The sequence below is a fragment of the Coregonus lavaretus genome, assembly GCF_964263955.1.
Source record: "Coregonus lavaretus genome assembly, contig: HAP1_SCAFFOLD_320, whole genome shotgun sequence".
Lineage (NCBI taxonomy): Eukaryota > Metazoa > Chordata > Actinopteri > Salmoniformes > Salmonidae > Coregonus > Coregonus lavaretus.
The window spans coordinates 361,048-386,140 of record NW_028159255.1 but is presented as its reverse complement, the minus strand read 5'-3'; the positions used below and the strand labels follow the sequence as shown (position 1 = coordinate 386,140).

The window sequence follows — 25,093 nt, the reverse complement described above, 5'->3', positions numbered from 1 at the left end:
CAGTGTACCTCTCAGTGTTAGCCAGGGTTACATAGTGTAGTACAGTCCAGTTTACTGACCCTGCAGAACAGAGACTTGGATACATGGAAAACAACACCAGAGCTCCATGGTCAGTTCAGTCCACTTTGGTGTTAGCCCAGATCTGAAACAGCTGTGTGATGATTAGCGGTGTTTATCAAATTGAAAGCAGAAAACAGATTTCTGTTCTGATAACACCTCCCAACTGTAACAACAAGGGGACAGGACTGGGAGGTTGTCGAAGACCACAGGAAACTACTATACTTGATACTAACGTATATCTCTCTTTCTTTGTTCTCCGCTCCGCAGGTAACATCATTGGCTCGGGGATCTTCATCTCTCCCAAGGGGGTTTTGGAGCATGCTGGTTCGGTGGGCCTGTCCCTCATCGTATGGGTGTGTGGAGGGGGTATCTGCGCCCTGGGTTCCATGTGTTACGCTGAGCTGGGGGTCACCATCCCCAAGTCAGGGGGAGACTACTCCTACGTCACAGAGATATTCGGAGGTCTGGTGGGGTACGTGTCTATTTCATGTCCACAATCCTGATTAAGGGTTGCAAAAAATCCAGTAACTTACCCCAAAATTCCCAGGTTTTCCATAAACATCCAGGGCCCATCTCAGAGAAGTGAAGAGTTTCATTCCAAAATGCGATATATACATTTTCAGAAATGTTGGTAAATTGACATTATTTAAAAACAAATCTTGTGAAAGAGATAGATGTATTATTTTTTCATCTTATATGACATGGGCCAGTGAAAAGACTGACATGATTTAGTTTGAAATATATTGCATTTTAGAGAGCCAAATAACCATGTTTTTATGGTAAAACGCTATATATACACACCCTGATTGGGTTTAAAACAGTTACATGTAATAAAATATCGATACATAAATAAATAAATATTAAAATAATCAATTTGTTTTAACTATATTGTGCAAATATCACATAGACAATGTATGTTATCCAGAGGGTGAACAGTGTACCGTGCCTTCGGAAAGTATTCAGACCCCTTCCCTTATTCCACATTTTGTTACATTACAGCCTTATTCTAAAATGGATTAAATACAAACATGTTCCTCATCAATCTACACACAATATCCCATGATGATTTTTGCAAATCTATAAAAAAAATGAAATACCTTATTTACATAAGTATTCAGACCCTTTTCTATGAGACTTGAAATTGAGCTCAGGTGCATCCTGTTTCAATTGATCATCCTTGAGATGTTTCTACAACTTGATTTGAGTCCACCTGTGGTAAATTCAATTGATTGGACATGATTTGGAAGGCACACACCTGTCTATATAAAGGTCCCACAGTTGACAGTGCATGTCAGAGCAAAAACCAAACCATGAGGTCGAAGGAATGGTCTGTAGAGCTCTGAGACAGGATTGTGTCTAGGCACAGATCTGGGGAAGGGTACCAAAAAATGTCTGCAGCATTGAAGGTCCCCAAGAACACAGTGGCCTCCATCATTCTTAAATGGAAGAAGTTTGGAACCACCAAGACTCTTCCTAGAGCCGACCGCCCGGCCAAACTGAGCAATCGGGGGTGAAGGGCCTTGGTCAGGGAGGTGACCAAGAACCAGATGGTCACTCTGACAGAGCTCCAGAGTTCCTCTGTGGAGATGGGAGAACCTTCCAGAAAGACAACCATCTCTGCAGCACTCCACCAATCAGGCCTTTATGGTAGAGTGGCCAGACGGAAGCCACTCCTCAGTAAAAGGCACATGACAGCCCGCTTGGAGTTTGCCCAAAGGCACCTAAAGGACTCTCAGACCCTGAGAAACAAGATTCTCTGGTCTGATGAAACCAAGATTGAACTCTTTGGCCTGAATGCCAAGCGTCACATCTGGAGGAAACCTGGCACCATCCCTACGATGAAGCATGGTGGTGGCAGCATCATGCTGTGGGGATGTTTTTCAGCGGCAGGGACTGGGAGACTAGTCAGGATCAAGGGAAAGATTAACAGAGAAAGTACTGAGAGATCCTTGATGAAAACCTGCTCCAGAGCGCTCAGGACCTCAGACTGGGGCGAAGGTTGACCTTCCAACAGGATAACGACCCTAAGCACACAGCCAAGACAACGCAGGAGTGGCTTCGGAACAAGTCTCTGAATGTCCTTGAGTGGCCCAGCCAGAGCCCGGACTTGAACCCGATCTAACATCTCTGGAGAGTCCTGAAAATAGCTGTGCAGCGACGCTCCCCATCCAACCTGACAGAGCTTGAGAGGATCTGCAGAGAAGAATGGGAGAAACTCCCCAAATACAGGTGTGCCAAGCTTGTAGCGTCATACCCAAGAAGACTCGAGGCTGTAAATCGCTGCTAAAGGTGCTTCAACAAAGTACTGAGTAAAGGGTCTGAATAGTTATGCAAATGTCATTTATATTTAATTTTTATCGATTTGCTAGAATTTCTAAAAAACAGTTTTTGCTTTGTCATTACGGCGTATTGAAAAAAATGCAAATGCCCAAAAAAATTGAGTTTATTGCATTTTGTAATTAAACCCTTCAAGTGCTGATCTAGGATCAAGTCCCCTGTGTGCATGTAATTTTCCTCATTATGATCAAAAAAAAAAAAAAGATCAATACTCCGACTCTGTATGAATACGGCCACAGATCCTGGTCCTTCCTTCACTCCTCTCTACATGGGCACCAGTAATGCTGTGTTTACTGTGTAAGTGGATTAGATATAAAATTGTACTGATAGTCCCATGACACTCATTTCAAGTGAGACTCTTAGTCCACAGAGAGATGTCCTTTAGGTCTCCGAGGCAAGGAGACTCCCGGAGTTCATGAAAAGGTCAAATAGTTTGCCATGCACTCTCCACAGCTGTACATACATTATAAACAGTGTACAGTCAACAGTCTATGCGCATTCTGACGGCGTCACCCAGGCTGTCTACATACAGCATAAGGTATATATAGTATAAGAGTATAGTTGAAGTCGGAAGTTTACGTACACCTTAGCCAAATACATTTAAACTCAGCTTTTCACAATTCCTGACATTTAATCCTAGTAAAAATTCCCTGTCTTAGGTCAGTTAGGATCTCCACTTTATTTTAAGAATGTGAAATGGCAGAATAATAGTAGAGAGAATGATTTATTTCAGCTTTTATTTCTTTCATCACATTCCCAGTGGGTCAGAAGTTTACATACACTCAATTAGTATTTGGTAGCATTGCATTTAAATTGTTTAACTTGGGTCAAACGTTTCGGGTAGCCTTCCACAAGCTTCTCACAATAAGTTGGGTGAATTTTGGCCCATTCCTCCTGACAGTGCTGGTGTAACTGAGTCAGGTTTGTAGGCCTCCTTGCTCACACACGCTTTTTCAGTTCTGCCCACACATTTTCTATAGGATTGAGGTCAGGGCTTTGTGATGGCCACTCCAATACCTTGACTTTGTTGTCCTTAAGCCATTTTGCCACAACTTTGGAAGTATGGTTGGGGTCATTGTCCATTTGGAAGACCCATTTGCGACCAAGCTTTAACTTCCTGACTGATGTCTTGAGATGTTGCTTCAATATATCCGCATAATTTTCCTTCCTCATGATGCCATCTATTTTGTGAAGTGCACCAGTCCCTCCTGCAGCAAAGCACCCCCACAGCATGATGCTGCCACCCCCGTGCTTCACGGTTGGGATGGTGTTCTTCGGCTTGCAAGCTGCCCCCTTTTTCCTCCAAACATAACGATGGTCATTATGTCCAAACAGTTATTTTTTTTGTTTCATCAGACCAGAGGACATTTCTCCAAAAAGTACGATCTTTGTCCCCATGTGCAGTTGCAAACCGTAGTCTGGCTTTTTTATGGTGGTTTTGGAGCAGTGGCTTCTTCCTTGCTGAGCGGCCTTTCAGGTTATGTCGATATAGGACTTGTTTTACTATAGATATAGATACTTTTGTACCTGTTTCCTCCAGCATCTTCACAAGGTCCTTTGCTGTTGTTCTGGGATTGATTTGCACTTTTCGCACCAAAGTACGTTCATCTCTAGGAGACAGAACACGTCTCCTTCCTGAGCGGTATGACGGCTGCGTGGTCCTATGGTGTTTATACCAGACTTGTGGAGGTCTACCATTTTCTTTCTGAGGTCTTGGCTGATTTCTTTTGATTTTCCCATGATGTCAAGCAAGGAGGCACTGAGTTTGAAGGTAGGCCTTGAAATACATCCACAGGTACACCTCCAATTGACTCAAATGATGTCAATTAGCCTATCAGAAGCTTCTAAAGCCATGACATCATTTTCTGGAATTTTCCAAGCTGTTTAAAGGCACAGTCAACTTAGTGTATGTAAACTTCTGACCCACTGGAATTGTGATACAGTGAATTATAAGTGAAATAATCTGTCTGTAAACAATTGTTGGAAAAATTACTTGTGTCATGCACAAAGTAAATGTCCTAACCGACTTGCCAAAACTATAGTTTGTTAACAAGAAATTTGTGGAGTGGTTGAAAAATGAGGTTTAATGACTCCAACCTCAGTGTATGTAAACGTCTGACTTCAACTGTATCTATTCTTTCTGTTGTCTCCCTGTAGGTTCCTGCTCCTATGGAGTGCGGTTCTCATCATGTACCCCACCACCCTGGCCGTCATAGCTCTCACCTTCTCCAACTACGTGCTGCAGCCGGCCTTCCAGAACTGTGTTCCCCCATACCTGGCCACCAGGCTTCTCTCCACCATCTGCATATGTAAGTCCAGAATAATAATGACTATTTAGTAGAAGTACAGTAAAATAATGACTATTTGGTAGTAGTACAGTAAAATAATGACTATTTTGTAGTAGTACAGTACAATAATGACTATTTAGTAGAAGTACAGTAAAATAATGACTATTTGGTAGTAGTACAGTAAAATAATGAGTATTAAGTAGTAGTCCAGAATAATAATGACTATTTAGTAGAAGTACAGTAACATAATGACTATTTAGTAGTAGCGCAGTGCACTGATGACTATTTAGTAGTAGTACATTACAATAATGACTATTCAGTATAATTACAGTACAATAATAACTATTTAGTCGAAGTACAGTTCAATACTGACTATTTAGTAGTAGTATAGTACAATAATGACTATTTACTGGAAGTACATTACAATAAGGACTATTTAGTAGTAGTACAGTACAACAACTATTTACTAGAAGTACAGTACAATAATGACTAGTAGTAGTAGTACAGTATGATAATGACTAGTAGTAGTAGTACAGTATGATAATGACTAGTAGTAGTAGTAGTACAGTATGATAATGACTAGTGGTAGTAGTACAGTATGATAATGACTAGTAGTAGTAGTACAGTATGATAATGACTAGTAGTAGTAGTACAGTATGATAATGACTAGTAGTAGTAGTACAGTATGATAATGACTCGTAGTAGTAGTAGTACAGTATGATAATGACTAGTAGTAGTAGTACAGTATGATAATGACTAGTAGTAGTAGTACAGTATGATAATGACTAGTAGTAGTAGTAGTACAGTATGATAATGACTAGTAGTAGTAGTACAGTATGATAATGACTAGTAGTAGTAGTACAGTATGATAATGACTAGTAGTAGTAGTACAGTATGATAATGACTAGTAGTAGTAGTAGTACAGTATGATAATGACTAGTAGTAGTAGTACAGTATGATAATGACTAGTAGTAGTAGTACAGTATGATAATGACTAGTAGTAGTAGTAGTACAGTATGATAATGACTAGTGGTAGTAGTACAGTATGATAATGACTAGTAGTAGTAGTACAGTATGATAATGACAAGTAGTAGTAGTACAGTACGATAATGACTACTAGTAGTAGTACAGTATGATAATGACTAGTAGTAGTACAGTATGATAATGACTAGTAGTAGTAGTACAGTATGATAATGACTAGTAGTAGTAGTACAGTATGATAATGACTAGTAGTAGTAGTACAGTATAATAAAAACTAGTAGTAGTAGTACAGTATGATAATGACTAGTAGTACAGTATGATAATGACTAGTAGTAGTAGTACAGTATGATAATGACTAGTAGTAGTAGTACAGTATGATAATGACTAGTAGTAGTAGTACAGTATGATAATGACTAGTAGTAGTAGTACAGTATGATAATGACTAGTAGTAGTAGTACAGTATAATAAAAACTAGTAGTAGTAGTACAGTATGATAATGACTAGTAGTACAGTATGATAAAAACTAGTAGTAGTAGTACAGTATGATAATGACTATCCACTACCTTTAACTTAGACCTGGATGGCTCAAATACGACAAATCATGGAAATATTTGCACTTGAGTCAGGTGTGCTTGCTATAGCTTTGAGCCCTTTTTTGGAGCTATTCCATTGGTTGCATTGTACGGGGCTAAATAAAGCGCATCTCAAGTATTAGAACGAGTTTGCCTCTGATGTACATACCCACATACTCTACATGTGAAAAGAGGAACAGGTTATTTTCTGTCAATATATGAGGAACTATCTTGTAAACATTCAGAATTCTGTACAGTACGTTGGCTTCTCAACATGTAGACAGACAGCTATGTACATCATACATGTACAGGTATGTACATCATACATGTAGACAGACAGGTATGTACATCATACATGTAGACAGACAGGTATGTACATCATACATGTAGACAGACAGGTATGTACATCATACATGTAGACAGACAGGTATGTACATCATACATGTAGACAGACAGGTATGTACATCATACATGTAGACAGACAGGTATGTACATCATACATGTAGACAGACAGGTATGTACATCATACATGTAGACAGACAGGTATGTACATCATACATACACACCAGTCTGTGAATGATGTATCTTATTTAGTAGTTACCATATACAGCTATGTTCATACATGTTGTGTCAAACTGTATGCAATAACACATACAGAACATACACAGCACAGTGTACCGCCTCCCAGCACCATGCTGTCCATGCTTCAGCCATACTGCTATACACTGTGCTACTACTACTACGAGCCATACTGCTATAATATTATGACAGCACAGTGTACCGCCTCCCAGCACCATGCTGTCCATGCTTCAGCCATACTGCTATAATATTATGACAGCACAGTGTACCGCCTCCCAGCACCATGCTGTCCATGCTTCAGCCATACTGCTATAATATTATGACAGCACAGTGTACCGCCTCCCAGCACCATGCTGTCCATGCTTCAGCCATACTGCTATAATATTATGACAGCACAGTGTACCGCCTCCCAGCACCATGCTGTCCATGCTTCAGCCATACTGCTATAATATTATGACAGCACAGTGTACCGCCTCCCAGCACCATGCTGTCCATGCTTCAGCCATACTGCTATAATATTATGACAGCACAGTGTACCGCCTCCCAGCACCATGCTGTCCATGTTTCAGCCATACTGCTATAATATTATGACAGCACAGTGTACCGCCTCCCAGCACCATGCTGTCAATCAATCAATCAATCAATTTTATTTTATATAGCCCTTCGTACATCAGCTGATATCTCGAAGTGCTGTACAGAAACCCAGCCTAAAACCCCAAACAGCTAGTAATGCAGGTGTAGAAGCACGGTGGCTAGGAAAAACTCCCTAGAAAGGCCAAAACCTAGGAAGAAACCTAGAGAGGAACCAGGCTATGAGGGGTGGCCAGTCCTCTTCTGGCTGTGCCGGGTGGAGATTATAACAGAACCATGCCAAGATGTTCAAAAATGTTCATAAGTGACAAGCATGGTCAAATAATAATCAGGAATAAATCTCAGTTGGCTTTTCATAGCCGATCATTAAGAGTTGAAAACAGCAGGTCTGGGACAGGTAGGGGTTCCATAACCGCAGGCAGAACAGTTGAAACTGGAATAGCAGCAAGGCCAGGCGGACTGGGGACAGCAAGGAGTCACCACGGCCGGTAGTCCCGACGTATGGTCCTAGGGCTCAGGTCTCTCAGTTGGCTTTTCATAGCCGATCATTAAGAGTTGAAAACAGCAGGTCTGGGACAGGTAGGGGTTTCGTAACCGCAGGCAGAACAGTTGAAACTGGAATAGCAGCAAGGCCAGGCGGACTGGGGACAGCAAGGTGTCAGCATGCCCGGTAGTCCTGACGTATGGTCCTAGGGCTCAGGTTCTCAGAGAGAAAGAGAGAACGAGAGAATTAGAGAGAGCATACTTAAATTCACACAGGACACTGGATAAGACAGGAGAAGTACTCCAGGTATAACCAACTAACCCCAGCCCCCCGACACATAAACTACTGCAGCATAAATACTGGAGGCTGAGACAGGATCGGTTCGGAGACACTGTGGCCCCATCCGAAGAAACCCCCGGACAGGGCCAAACAGGAAGGATATAACCCCACCCACTCCGCCAAAGCACAGCCCCCGCACAACTAGAGGAATATCCTCAACCACCAACTTACCATGCTTCAGCCATACTGCTATAATATTATGACAGCACAGTGTACCGCCTCCCAGCACCATGCTGTCCATGCTTCAGCCATACTGCTATAATATTATGACAGCACAGTGTACCGCCTCCCAGCACCATGCTGTCCATGCTTCAGCCATTCTGCTATAATATTATGACAGCACAGTGTACCGCCTCCCAGCACCATGCTGTCCATGCTTCAGCCGTACTGCTATAATATTATGACAGCACAGTGTACCGCCTCCCAGCACCATGCTGTCCATGCTTCAGCCATACTGCTATAATATTATGACAGCACAGTGTACCGCCTCCCAGCACCATGCTGTCCATGCTTCAGCCATACTGCTATAATATTATGACAGCACAGTGTACCGCCTCCCAGCACCATGCTGTCCATGCTTCAGCCATACTGCTATAATATTATGACAGCACAGTGTACCGCCTCCCAGCACCATGCTGTCCATGCTTCAGCCATACTGCTATAATATTATGACAGCACAGTGTACCGCCTCCCAGCACCATGCTGTCCATGCTTCAGCCATACTGCTATAATATTATGACAGCACAGTGTACCGCCTCCCAGCACCATGCTGTCCATGCTTCAGCCATCCTGCTATAATATTATGACAGCACAGTGTACCGCCTCCCAGCACCATGCTGTCCATGCTTCAGCCATACTGCTATAATATTATGACAGCACAGTGTACCGCCTCCCAGCACCATGCTGTCCATGCTTCAGCCATACTGCTATAATATTATGACAGCACAGTGTACCGCCTCCCAGCACCATGCTGTCCATGCTTCAGCCATACTGCTATAATATTATGACAGCACAGTGTACCGCCTCCCAGCACCATGCTGTCCATGCTTCAGCCGTACTGCTATAATATTATGACAGCACAGTGTACCGCCTCCCAGCACCATGCTGTCCATGCTTCAGCCATACTGCTATAATATTATGACAGCACAGTGTACCGCCTCCCAGCACCATGCTGTCCATGCTTCAGCCATACTGCTATAATATTATGACAGCACAGTGTACCGCCTCCCAGCACCATGCTGTCCATGCTTCAGCCATACTGCTATAATATTATGACAGCACAGTGTACCGCCTCCCAGCACCATGCTGTCCATGCTTCAGCCATACTGCTATAATATTATGACAGCACAGTGTACCGCCTCCCAGCACCATGCTGTCCATGCTTCAGCCATACTGCTATAATATTATGACAGCACAGTGTACCGCCTCCCAGCACCATGCTGTCCATGCTTCAGCCGTACTGCTATAATATTATGACAGCACAGTGTACCGCCTCCCAGCACCATGCTGTCCATGCTTCAGCCATACTGCTATAATATTATGACAGCACAGTGTACCGCCTCCCAGCACCATGCTGTCCATGCTTCAGCCATACTGCTATAATATTATGACAGCACAGTGTACCGCCTCCCAGCACCATGCTGTCCATGCTTCAGCCATACTGCTATAATATTATGACAGCACAGTGTACCGCCTCCCAGCACCATGCTGTCCATGCTTCAGCCGTACTGCTATAATATTATGACAGCACAGTGTACCGCCTCCCAGCACCATGCTGTCCATGCTTCAGCCATACTGCTATAATATTATGACAGCACAGTGTACCGCCTCCCAGCACCATGCTGTCCATGCTTCAGCCATACTGCTATAATATTATGACAGCACAGTGTACCGCCTCCCAGCACCATGCTGTCCATGCTTCAGCCGTACTGCTATAATATTATGACAGCACAGTGTACCGCCTCCCAGCACCATGCTGTCCATGCTTCAGCCATACTGCTATAATATTATGACAGCACAGTGTACCGCCTCCCAGCACCATGCTGTCCATGCTTCAGCCATACTGCTATAATATTACGACAGCACAGTGGCCATATGACAGTGACTCACACTGGGGTTTTTAATTAGGACTAAATGTGTCCCAAATGCCACTCTTTTCCATATCTAGTGTATGACTTTCGACATGGGCTCAAATGTAATAGGGTTCAATTTGGAACTCAGTGTTCCCCGTTGTGACACATCTATGTTGGTTATCAGATGTCTGGAGAGGACAGTGGGTGTAGTGGTATTTGTAGTGTGTCTGAATCCCAGCCAGCAGGGGCGTAGTTCTACAGCTGCACCGTCGAGAGCATCCTGACCGGTTGCATCACCGCCTGGTATGGCAACTGCTCGGCCTCCGACCTCAAGGCAGTACAGAGGGTAGTGCGTACAGTCCAGTGCATCACTGGGGCCAAGCTTCCTGCCATCCAGGACCTCTATACCAGGCGGTGTCAGAGGAAGGCCCAAACAATTGTCAAAGACTCCAGCCACCCAAGTCATAGACTGTTCTCTCTGCTACCGCACGGCAAGCGGTACCGGAGCGCCAAGTCTAGGTCCAAAAGGCTCCTTAACAGCTTCTACCCCCAAGCCATATGACTGCTGAACAATCGATCAAATGGCTACCCGGACTATTTGCATTGACCCCCCCCTTTGTTTTTACACTGCTGCTACTCACTGTTTATTATCTATGCATAGTCACTTTACCCCTACCTACATGTACAAATTACCTTGACTAACCTGTACCCCCAGCCCATTGACTCGGTACCGGTACCCCCTGTATATAGCCTCATTATTGTTATTTTATTGTGTTACTTTTTTAAATTTTCTACTCTAGTTTATTTAGTAAATATTTTCTTAACTCTATTTTCTTAAAACTGCTTTGTTGGTTAAGGGCTTGTAAGTAAGCATTTTCACGGTAAGGTCTACTACACCTGTTGTATTCGGCGCATGTGACAAATAAAATTTGATTTCATTTGATAGTATCTAATGAGGGTTGAGGCCTGTATCCTGTATATATGTATATACCTGTCTGTCTGTCTGTCTGTCTGTCTGTCTGTCTGTCTGTCTGTCTGTCTGTCTGTCTGTCTGTCTGTCTGTCTGTCTGTCTGTCTGTCTGTCTGTCTGTCTGTCTGTCTGTCTGTCTGTCTGTCTGTCTGTGTCAGCTGCTGGTTTGGGCTTGTCTAAACCGGATGGAGCAGGGTAGGAGGAAGGTGTGTGTGTAGTGTGTATGGCCCACCATAACCCCCTGCATGCGTTGCCATAACATCATCTGCCTGTGGCCTTGGAACATTCAAGGCGATGTGGCACTATTTCTGGAGACAGAATGCGGAGCCTGTGACTTTAGTTAACCAGCCGGCCGGGGTGCTAGCGTGGGTCCCATGGACGTCAGCGGATAACTTTCCATAAATGGGGTGTGAGTGTGGTGGAGACGAGTCCCTGTGTTGCTGGCGCTCATCACCTGATCAGTGTGTGTGTGTCAGACCACGTAATGGTGTGTGTGTGTTCACTGGAGGACTTTCTGCGGAACAGTGTGTGTGTGTGTGTGGGGGGTGGGGGTTGGGGGGGGGGGCGAGCTCCTGTGTTGGAGCCTGACCCGTCAGAGTGTGTGGGGTGGTGGGTGGTGGGGGTGGGGGGGGTGGGGGGGGTGTAGCTCCTGTGTTGGGGATTGTGTACCAGGCGGTGTGTGAGCGTGTGTCAGACTACGTAATGGTACCAGCCTTTGACTCCACCGCTAATAGGAGGGCATGTCCTCAAGGCCATTGTGTATTGTTTCCACGGTTGCCGTGACATTTGCTGTGAGACCCCTGTCACTGGGTGACAGGCAGGAGAAAGTGGGCGTGACGACCCTACTAACCAACCACGGAGGGACGCGCGGGGGCGGTCAAGATCCTATTGGCTATTTGACATTTTGACTGTTTATATGTCACAGCAGACAACTGAGAGATCCCTTCTAGACACACAATACCTCCTTTACAATACCTCCTTTACAGTACCTCCTTTACAATACCTCCTTTACAGTACCTCCTTTACAATACCTCCTTTACAATACCTCCTTTACAATACCTCCTTTACAATACCTCCTTTACAGTACCTCCTTTACAATACCTCCTTTACAGTACCTCCTTTACAATACCTCCTTTACAATACCTCCTTTACAATACCTCCTTTACAGTACCTCCTTTACAATACCTCCTTTACAATACCTCCTTTACAGTACCTCCTTTACAATACCTCCTTTACAATACCTCCTTTACAGTACCTCCTTTACAATACCTCCTTTACAATACCTCCTTTACAATACCTCCTTTACAGTACCTCCTTTACAATACCTCCTTTACAATACCTCCTTTACAATACCTCCTTTACAATACCTCCTTTACAATACCTCCTTTACAATACCTCCTTTACAATACCTCCTTTACAATACCTCCTTTACAGTACCTCCTTTACAGTACCTCCTTTACAATACCTCCTTTACAATACCTCCTTTACAGTACCTCCTTTACAGTACCTCCTTTACAGTACCTCCTTTACAATACCTCCTTTACAATACCTCCTTTACAGTACCTCCTTTACAGTACCTCCTTTACAATACCTCCTTTACAATACCTCCTTTACAATACCTCCTTTACAGTACCTCCTTTACAATACCTCCTTTACAATACCTCCTTTACAATACCTCCTTTACAATACCTCCTTTACAATACCTCTCTACAGCGGACAAGGAAGGAACATGGTCTGCATCCCAAATGGCACCCTATTCCCTATATAGTGCACTACTTTAGACCAGAGAATGGCACCCTATTCCCTATATAGTGCACTACTTTAGACCAGAGAATGGCACCCTATTCCCTATATAGTGCACTACTTTAGACCAGAGAATGGCACCCTATTCCCTATATAGTGCACTACTTTAGACCAGAGAATGGCACCCTATTCCCTATATAGTGCACTACTTTAGACCAGAGAATGGCCCCCTATTCCCTATATAGTGCACTAGTTTAGACCAGAGAATGGCACCCTATTCCCTATATAGTGCACTACTTTAGACCAGAGAATGGCACCCTATTCCCTATATAGTGCACTACTTTAGACCAGAGAATGGCACCCTATTCCCTATATAGTGCACTACTTTAGACCAGAGAATGGCACCCTATTCCCTATATAGTGCACTACTTTAGACCAGAGAATGGCACCCTATTCCCTATATAGTGCACTACTTTAGACCAGAGAATGGCACCCTATTCCCTATATAGTGCACTAGTTTAGACCAGGGGCCATTGGGGATCCAGACGGGGTCATGTCAACGCAGGTCAGTGTTTTTCATCATTCATCCTATTCTTTAGGCAGCTCTGCAGTGGTCACTAGCTGGCACAGCCACAAAGTCATACAATCTGTCTTCAAATATTTACATTTATTTTATTTATTTTACAATATAGCCAATTTGGACTTTGCAGCTGGCCTATGTAAGGGGAAATGGCTCAGTTCTGCCTCCAGGACAAGAATCATGACAATAAACATCAACTTGCCATGTCAACACTCATGACCTGTGTTTTCTGAGCTTTTTAAAAAAAATCTTCAAATGGATCTTGGAATGTTTCAGACAGTATGTTGAGAGTGGACTTGCTCTCCTTCCCTGGGATTACCTGGATCTCATAGGAATTCCCTGTTCCTACTCATTCCATAGATTCTATAGATTAGGCTAAGACATTCAAAACATTCACAACTGTAGTCTAGAGCAGTGCTTCCCAAACTGTGGGGCGCGCAGGGGTCCCCCCCCCATCAAAACATTTCAGTCTGGCTTTAAACGTACTCTTGAAAGTTGTAATAGTAGAATGCACAAGGTGCAATTTCTAAATTGGGTAGCGCATCAACAGTTCCTCTTGTCATGTTAGTCATTTCAGACCTTAGAGAGCTATTTATAACTTGTCAGAAATGTCCAGATATACTAGCCCATGTCAGCTTATGTTTTCTTTAGCCCGTATACATTGTTGTAATTTACTAGTCACTCAACCACTATTTTTTTTAAAAACATTTTAGCAGACGCTCTTATCCAGAGCGACTTACAGTAGTGAGCGCATACGTTTTCACGCTGGTCCCCCGTGGGAATCGAACCCACAATCCTGGCGTTGCAATTGCCATGACATTAGACATGGCAAAATGTATAGGTCTGCAAGAAAATTTGCTTTCAAACTGCAAAATTGTCTTTGCACCCCCCATCACAACATTTGTAGAATGGCAGGAAATAAGCTTTAAACCTGCAATATTCTCTCCACCAACAAGAGGGGTGTGAACAGTTTGTATCATGAACAGTGCTTGTCCCCATAGAAACAGACGTGGCACATGTGCACGTGTGGGGGGGGGGGGGGGGGGTGGGGGCACGGGATGTTCCCCAATGCTGGAGGAGGGGGCCCCGAGTGAAAAAGTTTGGGAACCTCTGGTCTAGTGGGTTTTATTTCATTCAATTCATTATTATTGCTGAAGCACAGTTCCCGCTCAGCCCAGTCAAAACTGTTCGCTGCTCTGGCACCCCAATGGTGGAACAAGCTCCCTCACGACGCCAGGACAGCGGAGTCACTCACCACCTTCCGGAGACATTTGAAACCCCACCTCTTTAAGGAATACCTGGGATAGGATAAAGTAATCCTTCTACCCCCCCCCCCTCCTTTACTCCACCCCCCCCCCCCTCCCCAAAAAAAAGAAGTAAAGTGGTTTTCCCACTGGCTATAAGGTGAATGCACCTATTTGTAAGTCGCTCTGGATAAGAGCGTCTGCTAAATGACATAAATGTAAATGTGATTATCAAGACCCCAGTAGTGTTGTCTCTCCCAGCCCCTCTCCCAGACAGCCCAGGGGCCTCAACACAGTGTAGTCTCTCCCAGCCCCTCTTCCAGACAGCCCAGGGGCCTCAACACAGTGTTGTCTCTCCCAGCCCCAGCCCCTCTCCCAGACAGCCCAGGGGCCTCAACACAGTGTTGTCTCTCCCAGCCCCTCTCCCAGACAGCCCAGGGGCCTCAACACAGTGTTGTCTCTCCCAGCCCCTCTCCCAGACAGCCCAGGGGCCTCAACACAGTGTAGTCTCTCCCAGTCCCAGCCCCTCTCCCAGACAGCCCAGGGGCCTCAACACAGTGTTGTCTCTCCCAGCCCCTCTCCCAGACAGCCCAGGGGCCTCAACACAGTGTAGTCTCTCCCAGCCCCTCTCCCAGACAGCCCAGGGGCCTCAACACAGTGTTGTCTCTCCCAGCCCCTCTCCCAGACAGCCCAGGGGCCTCAACACAGTGTAGTCTCTCCCAGTCCCAGCCCCTCTCCCAGACAGCCCAGGGGCCTCAACACAGTGTTGTCTCTCCCAGCCCCTCTCCCAGACAGCCCAGGGGCCTCAACACAGTGTTGTCTCTCCCAGCCCCTCTACCAGACAGCCCAGGGGCCTCAACACAGTGTTGTCTCTCCCAGTCCCAGCCCCTCTCCCAGACAGCCCAGAGGCCTCAACACAGTGTTGTCTCTCCCAGCCCCTCTCCCAGACAGCCCAGGGGCCTCAACACAGTGTTGTCTCTCCCAGCCCCTCTCCCAGACAGCCCAGGGGCCTCAACACAGTGTTGTCTCTCCCAGCCCCTCTCCCAGACAGCCCAGGGGCCTCAACACAGTGTTGTCTCTCCCAGCCCCTCTCCCAGACAGCCCAGGGGCCTCAACACAGTGTTGTCTCTCCCAGCCCCTCTTCCAGACAGCCCAGGGGCCTCAACACAGTGTTGTCTCTCCCAGCCCCTCTACCAGACAGCCCAGGGGCCTCAACACAGTGTTGTCTCTCCCAGTCCCCTCTCCCAGACAGCCCAGGGGCTTGAATGTGCTTTAGGTGTGCTTCATTTAGCTGTTAGCTTGGAATTTGCACTTTTGGGACTATTGCATTGGTTTAATTGTACCACTACCCGTTAACCGATTCTAAATACAAAGCTTTGATGATGATGATGAATATCATGTGGTTCTGCCCCCTATCACGTAGGATCATCAGTCCTGACAGCGTTGGTACATAATGATGTCATACTGCTCCTATGTACCAGGTCAGCAGAACTGATATTAGAAAGAGTATTCAGGCTTTACCTTTGACCTTTGACCTTTTATTCATTTAGCAGACGCTCTTATCCAGAGTCACTTACATGAGTTTATTCATCTTAAGCAAGCTAGATGGGGACAACCATATCACGTTCACAGTCAGGACAACCATATCACGGTCACAGTCAGGACAACCATATCACGGTCACAGTCAGGACAACCATATCACGGTCACAGTCAGGACAACCATATCACGGTCACAGTCAGGACAACCATATCACGGTCACAGTCAGTCCAACCATATCACGGTCACAGTCAGGACAACCATATCACGGTCACAGTCAGGACAACCATATCACGGTCACAGTCAGGACAACCATATCACGGTCACAGTCAGGACAACCATATCACGGTCACAGTCAGGACAACCATATCACGGTCACGGTCAGGACAACCATATCACGGTCACAGTCAGGACAACCATATCACGGTCACAGTCAGGACAACCATATCACGGTCACAGTCAGGACAACCATATCACGGTCACAGTCAGGACAACCATATCACGGTCACGGTCAGGACAACCATATCACGGTCACAGTCAGGACAACCATATCACGGTCACAGTCAGGACAACCATATCACGGTCACAGTCAGTCCAACCATATCACGGTCACAGTCAGGACAACCATATCACGGTCACAGTCAGTCCAACCATATCACGGTCACGGTCAGTCCAACCATATCACGGTCACAGTCAGGACAACCATATCACGGTCACAGTCAGGACAACCATATCACGGTCACAGTCAGTCCAACCATATCACGGTCACAGTCAGGACAACCATATCACGGTCACAGTCAGTACAACCATATCACGGTCACAGTCAGTGCAACCATATCACGGTCACAGTCAGTCCAACCATATCACGGTCACAGTCAGGACAACCATATCACGGTCACAGTCAGTCCAACCATATCACGGTCACAGTCAGTCCAACCATATCACGGTCACAGTCAGTCCAACCATATCACGGTCACAGTCAGTACAACCATATCACGGTCACAGTCAGGACAACCATATCACGGTCACAGTCAGTCCAACTATATCACGGTCACAGTCAGTCCAACCATATCACGGTCACAGTCAGTACAACCATATCACGGTCACAGTCAGGACAACCATATCACGGTCACAGTCAGTACAACCATATCACGGTCACAGTCAGTACAACCATATCACGGTCACAGTCAGGACAACCATATCACGGTCACAGTCAGTCCAACCATATCACGGTCACAGTCAGTACAACCATATCACGGTCACAGTCAGTCCAACCATATCACGGTCACAGTCAGTACAACCATATCACGGTCACAGTCAGTACAACCATATCACGGTCACAGTCAGGACAACCATATCACGGTCACAGTCAGTCCAACCATATCACGGTCACAGTCAGTACAACTCTTCTCAACAAAGCAGCTGTCGGCAAAGTCAGTGTTAGTAAGACCAGCTGTCCTCCCCAATCAGAACACAACATATACGCGTGTTTTACTCCAATGTTTGTAAACAAAGTAAATGTAGCCTAAAAAAACCCCCACTATATATCCTCAAAACCTGGTTAAAACTATAATGTTGATATCATGGATGGTCAGTCCTTGCATCCATAGCTGTCTATGAATTTGAGAGAGGTTACATTTCTCCAGGCCCATCCTGCAGCTTTTTACCAAAACAGGGGTGGGGACAACGTTTTGGTATTGTTTCTACTGCTGATTCCTCCTTTAAACTGATGTGTCAGTGGTGTATGCTCACAGTCTCCTCTACTGGTATGACTCCCGAGTGGCGCAGTGGTCTAAGGCATCGCTGTGCTACTGGAGATCCTGGTTCGAATCCAGGCTCTGTCGTAGCCGGCCGTGACCGGGAGACCCATGGGGCGGCGCACAATTGGCCCAGCGTCGTCCAGGGTAGGGGAGGGAATGGCCGGCAGGGATGTAGCTCAGTTGGTAGAGCATGGCGTTTGCAACGCCAGGATTGTGGGTTCGATTCCAACGGGGGACCAGTATGAATTTTTTTTATAAAATAAAAATAATAATGTATGCACTCACTAACTGTAAGTCGCTCTGGATAAGAGTGTCTGCTAAATGACTAAAATGTCAATGTAGTCACAGTCTGTTGCTTAACAAGGTTGGCAACCATTCACATCTGATTCTACATAAGTGCACTGCATTATAGTGCTTCAATCAGCTCTAAAATACTTAATTCTAATTCAAAAGAAAATACAATTTCCTGTAAGCTAAATAATGGCCTTGCAGTCAGTCAGTCGGTCAGCCAGCCAGCCAGTCTATCAGTCAGTCAGTCTATTAGTCAGTCAGTCTATCAGTCAGATAAGCACCTACTAAATGGTGTATTATTATTATTATAGCCCTCAGTCCTCACTGGTTCTAACTGCCATGCCTCTATGTCTTAGTAGCTACAGCTCCTCAGTCCTCACTGGTTCTAACTGCCATGCCTCTATGTCTTAGTAGCTACAGCTCCTCAGTCCTCACTGGTTCTAACTGCCATGCCTCTATGTCTTAGTAGCTACAGCTCCTCAGTCCTCACTGGTTCTAACTGCCATGCCTCTATGTCTTAGTAGCTACAGCTCCTCAGTCCTCACTGGTTCTAACTGCCATGCCTCTATGTCTTAGTAGCTACAGCTCCTCAGTCCTCACTGGTTCTAACTGCCATGCCTCTATGTCTTAGTAGCTACAGCTCCTCAGTCCTCACTGGTTCTAACTGCCATGCCTCTATGTCTTAGTAGCTACAGCTCCTCAGTCCTCACTGGTTCTAACTGCCATGCCTCTATGTCTTAGTAGCTACAGCTCCTCAGTCCTCACTGGTTCTAACTGCCATGCCTCTATGTCTTAGTAGCTACAGCTCCTCAGTCCTCACTGGTTCTAACTGCCATGCCTCTATGTCTTAGTAGCTACAGCTCCTCAGTCCTCACTGGTTCTAACTGCCATGCCTCTATGTCTTAGTAGCTACAGCTCCTCAGTCCTCACTGGTTCTAACTGCCATGCCTCTATGTCTTAGTAGCTACAGCTCCTCAGTCCTCACTGGTTCTAACTGCCATGCCTCTATGTCTTAGTAGCTACAGCTCCTCAGTCCTCACTGGTTCTAACTGCCATGCCTCTATGTCTTAGTAGCTACAGCTCCTCAGTCCTCACTGGTTCTAACTGCCATGCCTCTATGTCTTAGTAGCTACAGCTCCTCAGTCCTCACTGGTTCTAACTGCCATGCCTCTATGTCTTAGTAGCTACAGCTCCTCAGTCCTCACTGGTTCTAACTGCCATGCCTCTATGTCTTAGTAGCTACAGCTCCTCAGTCCTCACTGGTTCTAACTGCCATGCCTCTATATCTTAGTAGCTACAGCTCCTCAGTCCTCACTGGTTCTAACTGCCATGCCTCTATGTCTTAGTAGCTACAGCTCCTCAGTCCTCACTGGTTCTAACTGCCATGCCTCTATGTCTTAGTAGCTCTACAGCTCCTCAGTCCTCAGGACTTCTGTGTCACTGAGGTAATATACTATATCCTGATATGTAGCTTTCGTGGCTTGGCCAGGTCATCTCAGGTGTGGGTCACAAAGTCACAGGGAATGGAAACATTCACTACACTTACCCATGTCTGATGGACGGTCCGTTCCCGGTGCCATAACGTTTATGGGACCACACTGCTCTGTGACACCGGACCAACAATCCGGTGGCAGACAGAGAGAGCCCCTTCCTAAAGGCCTGGGTTTTTCCAAATGGCACCCTATTCCCTATATAGTGCACTACTTTAGACCAGAGAATGGTACCCTATTCCCTATATAGTGCACTACTTTAGACCAGAGAATGGCACCCTATTCCCTATATAGTGCACTACTTTAGACCAGAGAATGGCACCCTATTCCCTATATAGTGCACTACTTTAGACCAGAGAATGGCACCCTATTCCCTATATAGTGCACTACTTTAGACCAGAGAATGGCACCCTATTCCCTATATAGTGCACTACTTTAGACCAGAGAATGGCACCCTATTCCCTATATAGTGCACTACTTTAGACCAGAGAATGGCACCCTATTCCCTATATAGTGCACTACTTTAGACCAGAGAATGGCATCCTATTCCCTATATAGTGCACTACTTTAGACCAGAGAATGGCACCCTATTCCCTATATAGTGCACTACTTTAGACCAGAGAATGGCACCCTATTCCCTATATAGTGCACTACTTTAGACCGTAGTACACTATATAGGGCGACTCTATTCTCTGTGTATGTCAATGACGTCGCTCTTGCTGCTGGTGACTCTCAGATCCACCTCTACGCAGACGACACCATTTTGTATACATCTGGCCCTTCATTGGACACTGTGTTAACAAACCTCCAAACAAGCTTCAATGCCATACAACACTCCTTCCGTAGCCTCCAACTGCTCTTAAACACTAGTAAAACTAAATGAATGCTCTTCAACCGAACGCTGCTTGCACCCGCCCACCCGACTAGAATCACTACTCTTGGCGGGTCTGACCTAGAGTATGTGGACAACTACAAATACCTAGGTGTCTGGTTAGACTGTAAACTCTCCATTCAGACTCACATTAAGCATTTTCAATCCAAAGTTAAATCTAGAATCGGCTTCCTATTTCGCAACAAAGCCTCCTTCACTCATGCTGCTAAACATGCAAATTGGATGTAGTCTATCACAGTGCCATCCGTTTTGTCACCAAAGCCCCATATACTACCCACCATTGTGACCTGTACGCTCTCGTTGGCTGGCCCTCACTACATATTCGTCGCCAAACCCACTGGCTCCAGGCCATCTATAAATCACTTCTAGGCAAATCCCCGCCTTATCTTAGCTCACTGGTCACCATAGCAACACCCCCCTGTAGTCTGTGCTCCAGCAGGTATATCTCACTGGTCATCCCCAAAGCCAACACCTCCTTTGGCCGCCAGTTCTCTGCTGCCAATGACTGGAACAAACTGCAAAAACCTCTGAAGCTGCAGACTCTTATCTCCATCACTAACTTTAAGCATCAGTTGTCAGAGCAGCTTACCGATCACTGCACCTGTACACAGCCCATCTGTAATTAGCCCACCCAACTACCTCATCCCTATATTGTTATTTATTTTGCTATTTTTCACCCGAGTATCTCTATTTGCACATCATCTCTTGCACATCTATCACTCCAGTGTTAATACTAAATTGTAATTATTTTGCACTATGGCCTATTTATTGCCTTACCTCCATAACTTACTACATTAAATAAAGGTGAAATAAAATAAAAATAAAGATTTGCACACACTGTATATAGATTTTCTATTGTGTTATTGACTGTACATTTTGTTTATTCCATATGTAACTCTGTGTTGTTGTTTTTATCGCACTGCTTTGCTTTATCTTGGCCAGGTCGCAGTTGTAAATGAGAACTTGTTCTCAACTGGCTTACCTGGTTAAATAAAGGTGAAATACAAAAATAAAAAATATATAGGGAATATGGTGCCATTTCTTGTCCCCTGGGTTTTATTTGTCTGCATCGGAAGCAGTTTATTTTGGGGGGTTAGGGGGACTGAGAACTGCTCTTTGGGGAGGAAGCAGTTTGGTTTGGGGGGTTAGGGGGACTGAGAACTGCTCTTTGGGGAGGAAGCAGTTTGTTTTGGGGGGTTAGGGGGACTGAGAACTGCTCTTTGGGGAGGAAGCAGTTTGTTTTGGGGGGTTAGGGGGACTGAGAACTGCTCTTTGGGGAGGAAGCAGTTTGTTTTGGGGGGTTAGGGGGACTGAGAACTGCTCTTCGGGGAGGAAGCAGTTTGTTTTGGAGGGTTAGGGGGTCTGACAGCCCCTCTTTGGGGAGGAAGCAGTTTGTTTTGGGGGGTTAGGGGGTCTGAGAACTGCTCTTTGGGGAGGAAGCAGTTTGTTTTGGGGGGTTAGGGGGTCTGAGAACTGCTCTTTGGGGAGGAAGCAGTTTGTTTTGGGGGGTTAGGGGGTCTGACAGCCCCTCTTTGGGGAGCCGGCACTTCTACCCCTCCCCTCCTCCTCTCCTGCCTCCTCCTGCCCCCCCTCTCCTCCTCTCCTGCCTCCTCCTGCCCCTCCTCTCCTGCCTCCTCCTGCCCCCCTCTCCTCCTCTCCTGCCTCCTCCTGCCCCCCCTCTCCCCCTCTCCTGCCTCCTCCTGCCCCCGCTACCCCTCTCCCCCTCTCCTGCCTCCTCCTGCCCCCCCCCCCCCCCTCCTCCTCTCCTGCCTTCTCCTGCCCCCCTCTAGCCCTGTGCGCCTCCTCTCCCTGGAGACAGACAACCTGCTGTGTCCCAGCTTGTTGCTGCTGTTACTCAACACATTCACACCGCAAGTGGTTACATACTACACTGGACTTAGGCAGGAAGCATTATTTCATTCTGTGGAGGGATACGAGACACCAGCCGGGCCCTCTGCCAGCCCAGCCATGCTGTTCTGATCAGCCACGTCGTAATGCATCTCCCTCCCTCTGCCCTCCCTCCCTGCGATGGAACATGTGATTCCACTTGTGTCATTCCAGACCAACAGCAAAAGGAGAGGGGAGGGAGAGGAGAGGAGAGGAGAGGAGAGGAGAGGAGAGGAGAGGAGAGGAGAGGAGAGAGAGAGAGAGAGAGAGAGAGAGAGAGAGAGAGAGAGAGAGAGAGAGAGAGAGAGAGAGAGAGAGAGAGAGAGAGAGGAGAGGAGAGAGGGAGGAGAGGAGAGAAGGAAGGCTCAGTTCACTGTGGCTCTAACTAATTATAATGATCTCCCTCAGGCTTGGATTTAAAACACAGTCTGAGCTAATCAGTAGTAAAGACTAGTACTGTAGACTACTTTATCACTGACCTCAACCCAGAGTCTCTCAGAGCGTTCACAGTCAGCCCACTGACACCCCTATCAGACCACAGCAAAATCACAGTCTACTTGAACGGAGCAATACTCAATCATGAGGCATCAAAGCCAAAGGAACTGAATAATATTAAGTGTAGAAACCTACCAAAAAACAACTAGGCAACAACAAATTCAATCCCTTTTAGAAAAGTTCCTGGACAAAACGTTCCACTGTAATAGTGAAGGTGTAAACTTGGCAGTAGAAAACCTAAACAGTATATTTGACCTCTCAGCTTCCCTATCAAATCTAAAAATCTCTAACATTAAACCGAAGAAAAGTAACAACAATGACAAATGGTTTGATGAAGAATGCAAAAACCTAAGAAAGAAATTGAGAAACCTGTCCAACCAAAAACATAGAGACACAGAATACCTGAGCCTACGTCTTCACTATGGTGAATCACTAAAACAATACAGAAAAAGAAGGAACAGCACATCAGAAATCAGCTCAATGTAATTGAAGAATCCATAGATTCTAACCACTTCTGGGAAAATTGGAAAACACTAAACAAACAACAACACGAAGAGCTATCTATCCAAAACGGAGATGTATGGGTAAACCACTTCTCCAATCTTTTTGGCCCTATAACAAAGAACAAACAGCAAGAAAATATACATGATTAAATGCAAATCTTAGAATCAACTATTAAAGACTACCAGAACCCACTGGATTCTCCAATTACATTGAATGAACTACAGGACAAAATACAAACCTTCCAACCCAAAAAAGGGTGTTGATGGTATCCTCAATGAAATGATAAAATATACAGACCACAAATTCCAATTGGCTATACTTAAACTCTTTAATCATCCTTAGCTCTGGCATCTTTCCCAATATTTGGAACCAAGGACTGATCACCCCAATCCACAAAAGTGGAGACAAATTTGACCCCAAAAACCAGCGTGGGATATGCGTCAACAGCAACCTTGGGAAAATCCTCTGCATTATCATTAACAGCAGACTAGTTCATTTCCTCAGTGAAAACAATGTACTGAGCAAATATCAAATTGGCTTTTTACCAAATTACCGTACAACAGACCATGTATTCACCCTGCACACCCTAATTGACAAACAAACAAACCAAAACAAAGGCAAAGTCTTCTCATGCTTTGTTGATTTCAAAAAAGCTTTTGACTCAATTTGGCATGAGGATCTGCTATACAAATTGATGGAAAGTGGTGTTGGGGGAAAAACATACAACATTATAAAATCCATGTACACAAACAACAAGTGTGCAGTTAAAATTCGCAAAAAACACACACATTTCTTTCCACAGGGATGTGGGGTGAGACAGGGATGCATTTTAAGCCCCACCCTCTTCAACATTTATATCAATGAATTGGCGAGGGCACTAGAACAGTCTGCAGCACCTGGCCTCACCCTACTAGAATCTGAAGTCAAATGTCTACTGTTTGCTGATGATCTGGTGCTTCTGTCACCAACCAAGGAGGGCCTACAGCAGCACCTAGATCTTCTGCACAGATTCTGTCAGACCTGGGCCCTGACAGTAAATCTCAGTAAGACAAAAATAATTGTTTTCCAAAAAAGGTCCAGTTGCCAGGACCAAAAAATACAAATTCCATCTAGACACCATTGCCCTAGAGCACACAAAAAACTATACATACTTCGGCCTAAACATCAGCGCCACAGGTAACTTCCACAAAGCTGTGAACGATCTGAGAGACAAGGCAAGAAGGGCCTTCTATGCCATCAAAAGGAACATAAAATTTGACATATGAATCAGGATCTGGCTAAAAATACTTGAATCAGTTATAGAACCCATTGCCCTTTATGGTTGTGAGGTCTGGGGTCCGCTCACCAACCAATAATTCACAAAATGGGACAAACACCAAATTGAGACTCTGCATGCA

At 45.4% G+C, this 25,093-nt stretch overlaps 1 protein-coding gene across 2 annotated transcripts in view; it reads left to right on the top strand.

Annotated features, from left to right (window-relative positions):
* slc7a10a (solute carrier family 7 member 10a) overlaps positions 1 to 25,093 on the top strand; it is a 58,650-nt gene that overhangs the window by 7,414 nt on the left and 26,143 nt on the right. For both annotated transcript variants that reach the window (XM_084197384.1, XM_084197383.1), the window contains exons 2-3: positions 328 to 532; positions 4,555 to 4,706. In XM_084197384.1, the coding sequence (XP_084053510.1) occupies positions 328 to 532; positions 4,555 to 4,706 (357 nt within the window). The remainder of the gene's footprint in view (positions 1 to 327; positions 533 to 4,554; positions 4,707 to 25,093) is intronic.